Raw genomic sequence first — 12,584 nt, forward strand, 5'->3', positions numbered from 1 at the left:
AACTTTCTTAATATTGCTAGTTTCTTAAGCCAATTGTGTGTATTTTGTAGGTAGTAACCATGTCTAATCATAGACTACAAACTTAATTAGATATTGAGTAGTTTCTATGGGTTTCTAGAGGTCATAATGCTAAACCCAGTTTTTTCATGTTTGCTGTATTTAGCACTTTATCATTGCCCCCAAGGTTCCAATTCTAAGAGATCCATTATCCTTTTGACATGCTCCATGGCTTGTTTTGAATCCAAAGGCCCAAAGGGAACCAAGAAAACATGTATATGGTATCTATATTGAGCGTGACTATAGAAACTTTGATGATAGGTCCGCAGAATGGCAAAAATGCAACTTTTTTGTACCTTTTTTTTTGCCCAAAAAAAAATTAGTGAGGTAAAAGCAACCATATGTTTTGGTCACCAACCCATTGAAGTTAACGGGGCATTTTATCTCATGTCCTACAAAAATCCCCACTCTTATTTATATGCAATCAACCGTAAAAAATTGTTGTTTGGGCAAAATGCACTAGTCCATCAACTTTGGAGGCTTGTAGTGACCAAGTGATGAGAAAAATTACAAGTTTCTTATTTTTTCCATATGAAGTAATTATTGAACTATAAGCTCATGTAAGGATTTTTCAAAATGAGTGGATCTACTATGGTTTTGGAAATTTTTCCCAAAACCCTGAAAGGACACTTTTATGTCTTGTTAGGTTACCATTTTAGTGTTAACTTTCAAACCTCAAGAGTCAAGGGCCAAGGCAAGGCAAGGCACTCTCTCTTCCTACCTTGGGCCTCAAGGCTTTGACCCTCAAGGCTGAAGCTGGAGGCTTGTCGCTCCACTTCTCCCTCAAGCTCCATCTCTCTGGAGTCTCGAGTCATGATTCACTCATTCATCACCTCTCTCCTTCTTCCTTGGGCCTCGAGGCTCTCAAGCTTGAGAGTCAAGACTCCACCTCCCCTTCACTCTCCAACGCTATATCATCCCCTCTCTCTCTCTCTCTCTCTCTCTCTCTCTCTCTCTCTCTCTCTCTCTCTCTCTCTCTCTCTCTCTCTCTCTCTCTCTCTCTCTCTCTCGTTTTGTTTTGTTTTGTTTTCAGAGTCGGGCGAGGCAAGCCCGGCCACTCCCCTTATCCACCGTAAAAAGTGAACAAGAAGAACGACCAGGACTATGCCCCGAGAAACCGAAGGCAGACGCTTTTGTCACTAGTTTCCTCTGGATTCGGAAGGCCAGAATTATCTACACTCTTAGGGCGATGACTTTTCCCTTGAGAGACCCATTTCGGTGGACGTGACAACGACCAAGTACCTCTGTTCAGAGGCCCAGGTACTGCGGGACTTGCTTCGGTCTTCCCTTTGGAGTTGCCTCCTCCAGGTAACTTATCGCTCACCTCACTAAACTGCCTTTGAAACCCGACGGTTTTCCCCTAGGAAATGCCATACCCGCTTGGAAGGGCGTTGGCTCACAGGTGGCGTCCGCTGAGGTTGGTAATGTCTCCCATTATGCATTTCCCAACCCCTTTTAGGTGAAGTTGACCCCCCCGGGGGGGAATGGCACTTGGGTGTTCTCGTAGCTCATCTGGCTTCCCTTGGGGAGAATACGTCATTTCCCTCGGAAGGGATCGGATTCAAATAACGGCATAGGAAGGGGAGCATTATCTTCCCATCCGCCTATGCAGAGCACCTAAGTACCGGGGTACAACTTCACCGAGGAACTTCGCCACAGGCACGTGCCCTGCAGTTCCATCCCTCGAGTGCGGATCACGGCGTACCCAGAAGGGCAGCCACTTCCCGCAAGCCTCCCCACCAAGGAGGATAACGGTCCATTCTTCAGGGTCCAACGAAGGGTCGAGATCGTTGAAGGCGTAGTTAAATTGGTCTAGCCATCGCCCCCTAGAATCATCAACCACCGGACACCTCATCAGCAAATGCGAAAGCGAACGACTCTCTAACTGGGAGCACAGCGAGCAAATGCTGTGTCCGCGCATATAACTATCAGCCAGTTTGAGCCCACCTACTCTCGCGAGAGCCAGCATTCTCTCCTCCTTCCTAGTAACTACTGTGCTCCTATTGAGCTGCAGCAGGTATCCACGTGTTTGTTCATAGCCGGCCTCCTTATAGGGCTCCAACGCCAGGCACGAATGCCTCTCGTCCCACTTGTCCCATGCGTGGTAGCGTCCTGAGCTGAAGTCAACCGTTGGGATATATTTATTCATCCAATTCTCGGTTCTTGTCGTCCAAGTCCACTTCTTGAACGGTTGGTTCTTAGGCTTCTTGTTTACCAAGGAGCCTATCCAAGTAGATGAAACCGAGCGGTACTTGTCAAAGGCACGCGCTCGTTTTCCCCCACAAAAGGCAGGGACAGGTGGTATGTTGAACTCGTGATGGAGAGTTGCCGTCCCTACAGAGGTTGACCTTGCTCCCTTTCCGAGTAACATTCGCATCACGGTGGCGACGAGGCGCTGCAGAGAGTGAAGGACACGCTGGTCGTGGGCCCCCATAATTTCCGCGCCATAACAAATCACTGGATACACGCACGTCTTAAAAACAGTCAGTCGAGACCAGATAGGGATGGCTCGGTTCGCCAATAGGTGTTGACATGCGAAGAGACTTTTCCTCCCCTTGTCCGCTCGCTCTTTAACGATACGTTCAATGGAAAAGGTCGAGTCAACGTCGATGCCAAGGTATCTGTACGTCTCACCTACTTCAACCATGTCACCACCCAAAGTAAAGATCCTCATAGAGAGATCTTGCAGGTCTCCGTGGAACACCGTGACCATGCATTTGTCAATTCCAAAGGTCATGCCCCAGGTCTTTGCCCATTCACTTACCTTGTCAAGGCTCGTTTGTAGGCTTTCAGGAGAGTCAGCAAGTAGAACCAGGTCATCGGCAAAAAGGAGTCCTTTTATTCTCTTAAGGAAGTTAGGTACTTCCAGGCCCCATGTTTCCCCATCTGCGTCTAAAATATCATTGATGTATATATTGAATAGACAAGGCGATCCCGGGCATCCTTGGCAGACTCCCCGCTGCACCGGAATCGAATCCGACAGTTGATCCATATGTCGGACTTAAACAGAGGTGGACCTGTAGAGCGCTTGGAAGAATCTAAGTGCTCGACCTTGCAGGCCAGCCGCAGCGAGCTTTAGGAACAACGCCTCGTGCGGTACTGTGTCATATGCCTTCTTGAAATCAATGTAGGCACTCTCTCTCAAGATTCCTTCCTTTCATCGAGTCTCATCACTTATGGTGCAAGCTTCTGCATCAAGTGAGTGTGACCCCTTGGGTGCCAAGAAGAAGGACGAAGCATCATGGTGGATTTCCGAGTGTTGGGAAAGTCCGGTGGTGCACGCGCATGGAAGTGCAAACTATGCGGCTTCAAACGGTAATCTGGCACAACCAAACCTCCTTAAGCTAGAGGGACAACAAGTAGCAATCTGCAAGGCCGTCAACGAGCAATAGTTGAAGGTATTTGAAGCCAAGGATGCCGCCATCAAAGCCAACAAAGAAGAGAAAGAAGCGGCAAGGCCTAAGCGTCCCGCAATCGACCCCAACAACTTGGTTTTTCCCTCTTCTACATCTTCATCGATTGGTGGTGATAGTAATGGGGCAACGACGGAGACGGCGGCGACATCATTTCGATCGGCATTTGCAATGCCTAATACTACTCCGCTCTCTACTCCCAAATCTCACCAACGCACCCTACATACCACTTGGGATCCAAAAAGGAAGGAGGATGTGGATGTAAGTGTTGTCCGCTTTTTCTATCACGATCACATCCCCTTCATAAAGGCTCGGTAAGACTTACTATCATTTTTATACAATCAATCATCTCAATTCTCTTCTGTTGTTGTGTAACAAACTTGGACACTCCAAGTCAAGAATCAACCGCGACAGCACCAAATAACCACTTCAAAACAATTCACAAATCACAATAGATTTGCACTGGCCCGGCGGAGTTCCGTGCCTAGAGATATTGGCCCCAAAGACTGGCGCCCCTTTCGGTATTTCTTTTTGTATTAATCAATCATCAAAGTACAAGAGAGCGGTTAGGGTTTCACTCTCAGACTCTGCGTCCAGATGCTCTGAGAAGTGAGGCCCTCACCACTAATTTAAAGGTTACAAGGGATGCCCAAAAGCAAAGCCCCAAAAGCTTTTAAAATCAAAAGCATCAGTTCTCTCTCTCTTGAGAGTCTTTTCTCTTTTTTTCTTTTTTTTTTAAAAAGCAAAAGCAAAATTTGCGTCGCTCATCATTTTCCAAAAAAAAAAAAAATTTAATAATCCGCCTCCGCGATTTCCGGAATTTAGGGTTTTTGGCAAAAATTAGGGTTTGCAGGAATTTTAGGGTTTCTGGCAGAAATTAGGGTTTTTGCTATCCGCCACGTCATCACTTTGTGACATGTTGCTTATTCTTCTTAGGGTTTAGGCCCCTCGGCCGTGATATGAAGGTTGGCTCTGTTCTTTACTGACTTGACACATCAGCAATTTGTGGCATCCCCCCTTCTTGAAAGAAAGTAATCATCCGCGATTACAGCATATCTGCAAAACAACTCAAGTTAGCTTTTTAAAAAAATTCTGAGGGTCATTCCGAGGGACAATCAACTTGCTTTTTTTTTTGTTAAGGCGGCTTCTCCTGTCGACTCTTTTTTGATCAAGGAGTTGGATTCTCCTATCGTCCAGTTCGGGACTCTTGATATGGTGGCGTAGTAAAATTAGCCATCACACCCAGATCGCACTGATCTTCCACGGGTGTCTTGATGCACTAAAATTACATACCCAGACAATCTCATCACACCCAGACCGCACTGATCTTCCACGGGTGTCTTGATGCACTAAAATTACATACCCAGACAATCTCATCCAAATAGGAATATTCAGTAGTTGGCACATCACAATGCAACACAAATGCTTACATCTGCATGTTACAAGACACAACAAACAGCGCCGCTGAGCACTCCACAAGATAGACGATCTGCGATATGAAGCTACTCAACGACTACCTAGTCACTCCCCCCACAAACTCAACGACTACCTAGTCACTCCCCCCACAAATAACCTAAAAAGGTCTGGGCCATGAGCTCAGAAGACTGTACAACGGAACGCTCCCCAGAACCGCAGTCTGCATCGCTTGGAGGTTCAAGCATACAACCAAACGCTTCCCAGGCATCGACCTGCGTCATTTGAAGGTTTTCTAGCATACAACGGAATGCTCCCCATACACCGGCCTGCGTTGTTCCGAGGTTTTCAAACATACAACGAAACGCTCCCAAGGCATCCGCCTCTGTCGTTCCAAGGTTCAAACAATACCAAAACAGTATGTCTCACTTCTCCACCCGGGAGTAAAATCACCAATCATTGAAACCAGTATTTAAAACCAGAGTCAAACAATTCAAATCGACACCAAGACAGGTTAAAAACAGATAGCATCCATTTCAAACAAATTTCAAACAAGATTACCAAACAAGTTCAAAGAACTTAAACTTAAAAAGCAATCTCGACATCAATCGAGCTCGAAAAGGCAACTGACTTTCCATCTTGAAACCTGCACCAAAAATTAGGGTTAGGTTTCTTCCATAAGGTTGTCAGGTTCCTTTGGCGGCGATGGTTGTTGCTAAATTGGCTTTATCTAACATAAAAATAATTCTAAATGAATTATTGGATTTATAAGTGAGAGGGTTTTCTTGTTGGAACACCACGAAAAATAATTCTAAATAAATTATTGGAATTTTTAAGTGAGGGTTTTTCTCACAGGAGACATCAGAGTACAAAGTATCCCTAGTGCGTCATTCAAAGTAATGATAGGAGCACTGTGAAAGGGAATATCAGTAAGGCCACCAAGAAAGGGTACTTCTGATGCGTCACAACGGATGGGTGACAAGGAGCATTAGTAAGAAGTATCCGACCATCCGGGAACGGACATCTCTGATGCGTCATAGGATGGGTGACAGAGAGCATCGTGAAGGGAATTGTACCGTAAGTTCGGTAGGAAAGGACTAGGTGATGGGTATTCTTGATGCATCACAAGGTGGGTGACGGGTGCATCAGAAAGGGGATATCCATAGTCAAGAGGAAATCCGAACTGGAAAAGAGGAATACGCGTAAAGACGCAAGCACAAGAATAAAGATGGGTTCTGAGAAGCTTTTTTTTTTTAAAGCGGAATATTTTAACGAGTTTTCCGGGAAGAGCAGACGCTTTCCCACGAGGAATCTATGTCTGCATTGCATTTGTGCGTGTGGTTGCATCCAGGGACACCTGGGAAGTGCTGTGAAAGCATTGGATTTAACTTATAAGGTTTTATTGAGTTATTGGGCAGATTCAAACTATTTTTAAATACGCCGGCCGCCCATTTAATAAGTGGGCAGCCATCCGATAAATAAGGCAACAAATCAGCCAGCGTTTTCTCTTTCTCTTGGCAGAACAACGAAAAAAGAATGAAAAAAAAATGAAAAAAAATAAAAAATAAAATTTATTTATAATAAAAAAAAAACAGCCGCGATCTCTACGCGAGCAGCTATTCGTGCCGTGGTCAAGGAGCTATAAAAGCACCACATGCCCTCATTGAAAAGGAAGGTTACCAACGCCAGCAAGAGAAGACTCTGCCGCCAGAAGACGCGAGAGATCGCGCGAGACTACGAAGCACGGAAGTCGCTTTTCTCGCGCAAGAGCGACAGGTATCTATTGTGGATTCGCCATACGAATTGTTGTTGCATGTTTGCGTGTGTGTTTGCAGGAACTTCATCGCGAAGGAAAAGCGAGAAGGCTTCGGCCTACGCTTGGGAATTCCAGGAACGGAATTCGGAAATTGTCTGCGGAGTCTCGACTCCGAGTACAGACGGAAAAAGGATTGAGAGCTCGTATCTCGGATTTCCCTTACGAGAAGGAAGGACCATCGAGTCAAAGAATTAGAACGGAGGGGTTTTCTCCGGTTCTTGTGCTTCTAAAAAGATTCTCCCTGATAAAGAATTCTCTTTAAGGGGGGGGGACCAGCCCATCTTCTGGTCCCCAGTACTGTGTCGATCTTCTCACTCTCTCTCTCTCTCTCTCTCTATTTATTTCTCTCTATATCCTTTGGCTTCAGTATTAAGTGATAAATTCTATTTATCCGAGTATATTTTATATTGTTATGCGCTCCGTTTGTGACAATGGTAGTCTGAAGACATCGCAATCACACTAGACCTCCAGGGTTATCAACTCGAGAAGAGACATCCACTGAGAGATGTCGAGAAATTTCAAGATATAATTTGCTAAGGTTTCCATGGCAAGCATTTCAAGATACCCCCCTCTGCCAGAAGTTGCACTCCGAAGGAAGATATCAGAAACCATACAACTTTGAGCAAAATTTTTCTTGAAAGCTTGCCAAATTCTAGGAGTGTGCGGCTTGGTAGCTATAGAGATCCAACATCTGCATGGCGCTGCCTCTAAGAAAAACAGCAGCTAGAAACAAATCTTGGATCCTTCTCTTGCAAGTGATCTTTATGGCTTATGCCCTGTAAGACATGAGCAGTACGCCCGATGCACAATGAAGTAAGGGTGGGAGTGGCTAATAAGTCCTAGATCGGAGCACGAACCTAAAATTTCCAATGAACTTTGGAAGTGTGATCTTGCTCTGCTTGCTCTTTGGTAGGACCCGTATGCTTTCAGAAAAGCACACGCCTGATGCTCTGATACCACTTTCACAAGACGGGTACCACATGCCAATCAAAAAGAACAAACTGAACAGACTTTAGCACTTCAATAACAACTAAACTGAGAGAGAGAGAGAGACGGCACGCAACACGGAGTGGCGGAATGCCACCCAGAGAGTATTGGCCCCAAATCTTAGCGCCCCTTTCGATATTTCTTTATATTGCATCAACAAAGTACAAGCCGGTACTCCAGACTCTGCACCTTCTCCAGGAAGCATGCCATAGAATGAGCCTAACCTCATATTTAAAGAGCCTTGGCCTGAAAAGCAGTTACAATGAAAAGCTTCAAACTCAAAAGCAACGGGTCCAAAAAGCTCCAAAATCTGCCGCGTGAAACACGAAAATCTATGCATTTCTGCCACGTCAACAATCAGCGGAAAATTCAGGTTGTGTGTTGATGGGTCCTGCTTTATTTTAATCCTTTGTCTCTTGGGCCCCATCAAACGGGGTATCATAAGTCGGTAGGACTTCTTCTTTTGTTGTTGCTTGTTCTTCTTAGGGTTTAGGCCCCTCGGCCGTGATCTGAAGGTTGGCTCTGCTCTTTACTAGCTTGCCACGTCAGCAATTTATGACAGCAACGATGGTAGCAGCGCCTAGGGTTTCTACAATTTGCACAGTCAAGGTTAGGTTAGGGTCTCTCTCTCTCTCTCTCTCTCTCTCTCTCTCTCTCTCTCTCTCTCTCTCTCTCTCTCTCTCTGGGCAAAAAAAGGAGGTTGATTCTATTACTTGAAAATCTCTCTTAACGCCCAAATGGTGCCTATTCTAAGAGCAAGTACATCTCTATTTATATAACGGGCCCGTAGGCATCCAACGAAAAAATGAAAAACTGGATACAACTAGGCACGACCAAACGAAAGAATGACGGCCATGGTAAAAAACCTCTCCTACAGAGAGTAAATATGCCCTGGTGTACTACGTGGAAAGGATGTCAGTAGCCTTTGAAAGATATTCACTTCGACCAAAAGCCAAGGCAACAACTGTAAATCAAGAACCGAAGCCACCAAAAGCCACCAACAGTGAAGATAACAATGAGCAGCTACAAGAAGCTCGGTGTCGGGTAGATGCCCGTCAACTGGTAAATCTAACAGCAAGAGGTAATGGAGGAACAGAAGGAAGAGAGCAGTTGGTGGCGAAGATGAGAGAGACGAGGCAACTGACATCACCAAGATACTTCAGGAGTATGGCACGAGGTGGGTAATAAAGCACTGCACCGGAGCTGACAAGGAGCTTTCATCCGATAAAGCAAGCACTCCACTTGCTGAGGGTGGCTCCTGAAGACCATAGCTGGAAAGGGAACTTCTAGGAGGCAATGTAGGAGGCTTTGACACAACATCCACATAGAAACCGGCTCAAAAAGCTTGGTAGGAAGAGCTTAAATGAGCGCAGCTGGCCAACCACAAACAAACCAACCGCGAACAAGCAACAACCAAAACCAAAACCCCAAACAAACAACCCAAGCCAACCAGAAGACAAGGAAAGAAAGCAAAACAACAAAAATGACAGAAACAAAAAAAAACACAAAGCAAACCTTAAGGACAAGCTTCCACGCACACACCACGCACACATCTAAAAGCAAACCTTAGACTCTCTCTCTCTCTCTCTCTCTCTCTCTCTCTCTCTCTCTCTCTCTCTCTCTCTCTCTCTCTCTCTCTCTCTCTCTCATGTCAGGTTGCCACATCATCACTTTGCCATAAGGAATGCTTGGAGGCGCCTCATGGAGGTGGAGGAACCTTCTGGAAAGCACAAGGTGGACAAAGGTTCCAAGAAGTTCTCATGGAGATGGAGGAGCCTTCCAGGAAGTCACCACAAGAAGGTGGAGTAACATTCCAGGAAGTTGCTTCAAGGAGGTGGAGGAACCTTCTAAGACGTTGCCCCCTTTACCCATCCTAGCTAAGCTGCTTCTCTACTTTTCTTAACCGTCCTGAAAGCTTGCCATAACCGTCCATGAGGCTTCCTACTGGGCTGCTTGCTTGCTGTCCATAGGGCTGAGGTGTTCAAACTTCGGCTCCCAATTAGGGGCTGCAAATCATATTGTAAATGGATCTCTGATAGGGTATGTACTGAGCTGCCTGATGGGCCTAATATAGTTTCCCTAATAGATGCCAAAATGCCAATTGTGCTCTGCCCTTAGGCGCCAACCTGCTTTGCTTTCTTCTTCTCTCTTGGTCATTGCAGCCACAAATGGCTACAGCTGTTCAGAGTCTTCACTTGAGTAGCCTAAGCACAAACTTGAAACAGTCTCTATGGCAGCCACTCTCTTGACCAATTGTGCAGCAGCCATGCCTCCTCTGGTTCTAAGAGCTGTGGCTTTGCCACATTTGTGCATAAAGAAAACAGTTTCGATATCTGATTTAGTTGGGGAAGAGAAAGCAACTATTTGTGCTTAAACTAAAGTTCAAGCAATACCGAAGTTAACAAGCCGCAAAATAAAGGTGTGAACCAACTCCTGGTGCCTCAAAAATTCTCAAAAGCAAAACCAAGGGACTGGACGGAGACAATACATGGATCTTCTATGTAATTCATCTGTCCCTTCAGGCTTCCTTTCAAACTCAAAATATTAAATAGCGAACAAAGGACTAAAATCAAGAGAAAAACATACAATAACTCATTTTCTAGAAAAACCACTGGATCAGGATCCCGAATTGCTGCTTTCATCAACCCGCGTGCATCCTCTGCTGAGTAAGGAGTGAGAACTTTGAGCCCTGGACATGAACCATACCATGCAGCAAAGCACTGTGCATGCCAGCAAACAAGAGGTAAGCATGAGAGTGTTAAATTTATACACAAAATTGTCGTTGAACCAGAGCACCTGTGAATGCTGAGCAGCGACACCAGCAGCAGCTCCATTTGGGCCTCTAAATACAATGGGGACCGAGATTTGCCCCGCAGACATATAGTTCGTCTTTGCAGCAGAGTTGATAATGTGATCAATTGCCTGAGCATCAAAACACTTTCTTTTAAAGTTTTGTTTCCATTTCCTCGTTTTTACCCCCCTCATTTCCTATAATCACTGAAAGCTCAATTTCTTACACAATACCCAAACAGCATGCATTTGCAGATTAAAAAGAATGAATACACCCAAGAAGACTTACTACATCCGACAAACCTTGTTTTAAATACATCTCCCATGTCTTTTGGCTCACATTCTGATGCTTAGTACATGTAAGGCTAAAGAGCATTAGAAATTTGTATCAAGAACTTGTAAGTCATTTCAAATGCACCAATGAACATAGGGGATACTAGTTTCAGTCAAGGAAAGCTTGCCCGAGGAAAAGCTAAAACAAAGGAAAGGAGGACACCAAAACAAGATCATGATATCTTGTCAAACTTATTTACTTTAACTTCAAACTGTTAAGTTTCGTTTTTTAATGCCAATTGAATGCTTCCATGAGAGAGGGCAAGACAAAAAGAGAGGACTATTTGGAACATCCATTACAGCTATGTATGTAATATACATATCTAAAAGAAGGTGCAAGTGAGAGACTCAAGGTAGACATCCACGAGACAATCAGCTCCTTAATGCCTTGTACTATGGCCTCCCCACTAACATCAATGCCAGACAAGTGATGAAAGTTAGAAAGATAACGTGCTAGTAGTACATGCATTAGCCCCGGAGCAGGAAGTGTTCTCAATTCAGTAACAAAGACCAGACGACACGTACTCTAAAGCACCTTTTGAAAATTTGCACAATGGCTACTCAAAAGGAAAACCTGCCCACAACCTTGGCTTGGATTAATACTCTCACAAGCACTTTCAAAAATGCAATTTTTTCAAAGTCATTTTGTATCTAGAGGTTGAGAACTAGAAACTCAAACTACCTGCATGGCAAAATTGAAAGTCATAAACTCCACAATCGGTTTCAGACCATAAAAAGCAGAGCCCACGCCAATTCCTGTAAACCCAGCCTATAATCATTTGAAAAAGATTATTGTCAACTCAGCAATATAATATGATCAAATAGATGAAAAGGCACCAGCCCTAAAGATAGTTTTAAAGAGTGCCTCTAACTAAGAGTCAAGAAACCTTTCATATACCTCCGTAATTGGAGTGTCAAGCACGCGTTCTGGGCCAAACTTCTGTAGAAGTCCTTTTGATACCTGTATAAAGAAAGAGATATACATGTCACAAGCTGCACCAAAGTCCAATTTTAAAACTGCATGCATTGAAAAACATTCTGAAGAATCATACCTTGTATGCACCTTGATACTCTCCAACCTGAGGTAGAATAAATACTCAATACACTGCTACTGTCTGTTAATAAGTTTCAAAACTACTTACCAATTTCAGCTTATCAATACCTCTTCACCCATTAGATAGACCTTCGAATCCGCTGTCATCTCCTCATCAAGAGCAGAGTTAAGAGCATCACGAACATTCATCTGCATAAAAAGAATCTGTTGCTCCTTCAATAAAACCACTGGACCTCTCAACCCAACAAAAATCTAGCTCATATAGACCTCTTTCGCTGCTGCACAAAAGCTCCTCCAGCTGGCTGGTAAACGCATGTGACCACCTAACCTCTCCAAGTTCTGTCCAAAACAGTGATAAAGCATTCAGAAAAAGGATCCCTAGCCGGATGAAAACATGGGTTATCTTGCGAGTCCATCACATAAATTAAGTCAGCTGATCTACAAAAGAAGATCGGAATTAAGGAGTTCAATACTTCGTGAATGTGGATGCGAGTCTATGCTAAAAACGGTTGCGTATTTCTGTTGCGCAAGCCGTTCCAAGAAAGAGAAGAAAGAACCTGGACGGAAGACGCACGTCCTCTGAAAGCCCCAGCCATCCCGTCTCCCCGCTACTTTAGACGCCCAGATCGGAGCTGCGAGGAGATGAGAAAGAAGCAACAGACGCAACAAAGAAATGCTATGCGGAGACTGGCAAGTGTTCGTTTGCTAGGAGAACGTGTGC

At 44.7% G+C, this 12,584-nt stretch overlaps 1 protein-coding gene across 2 annotated transcripts in view; it reads right to left on the reverse strand.

Moving 5' to 3' along the window:
• MAB1 (Transketolase family protein) overlaps positions 1 to 12,584 on the reverse strand; it is a 75,564-nt gene extending 62,980 nt beyond the window's left edge. The window contains exons 1-8 of one of the 2 annotated variants that reach the window (XM_086496713.1): positions 12,421 to 12,584; positions 12,131 to 12,202; positions 11,972 to 12,067; positions 11,862 to 11,888; positions 11,708 to 11,770; positions 11,492 to 11,578; positions 10,483 to 10,608; positions 10,273 to 10,406 (exon numbers count right to left, since the gene is read on the reverse strand). In XM_086496713.1, coding sequence (XP_086352839.1) covers positions 10,273 to 10,406; positions 10,483 to 10,608; positions 11,492 to 11,578; positions 11,708 to 11,770; positions 11,862 to 11,888; positions 11,972 to 12,067; positions 12,131 to 12,202; positions 12,421 to 12,459 — 644 coding nt within the window. In that variant the 5' untranslated portion in view covers positions 12,460 to 12,584. The remainder of the gene's footprint in view (positions 1 to 10,272; positions 10,407 to 10,482; positions 10,609 to 11,491; positions 11,579 to 11,707; positions 11,771 to 11,861; positions 11,889 to 11,971; positions 12,068 to 12,130; positions 12,203 to 12,420) is intronic. The other variant, XM_086496714.1, reaches the window with a different exon arrangement.

Source organism: Adiantum capillus-veneris, chromosome 23 (assembly GCF_014529385.1).
Source record: "Adiantum capillus-veneris isolate H3 chromosome 23, ASM1452938v2, whole genome shotgun sequence".
Classification (NCBI taxonomy): domain Eukaryota; kingdom Viridiplantae; phylum Streptophyta; class Polypodiopsida; order Polypodiales; family Pteridaceae; genus Adiantum; species Adiantum capillus-veneris.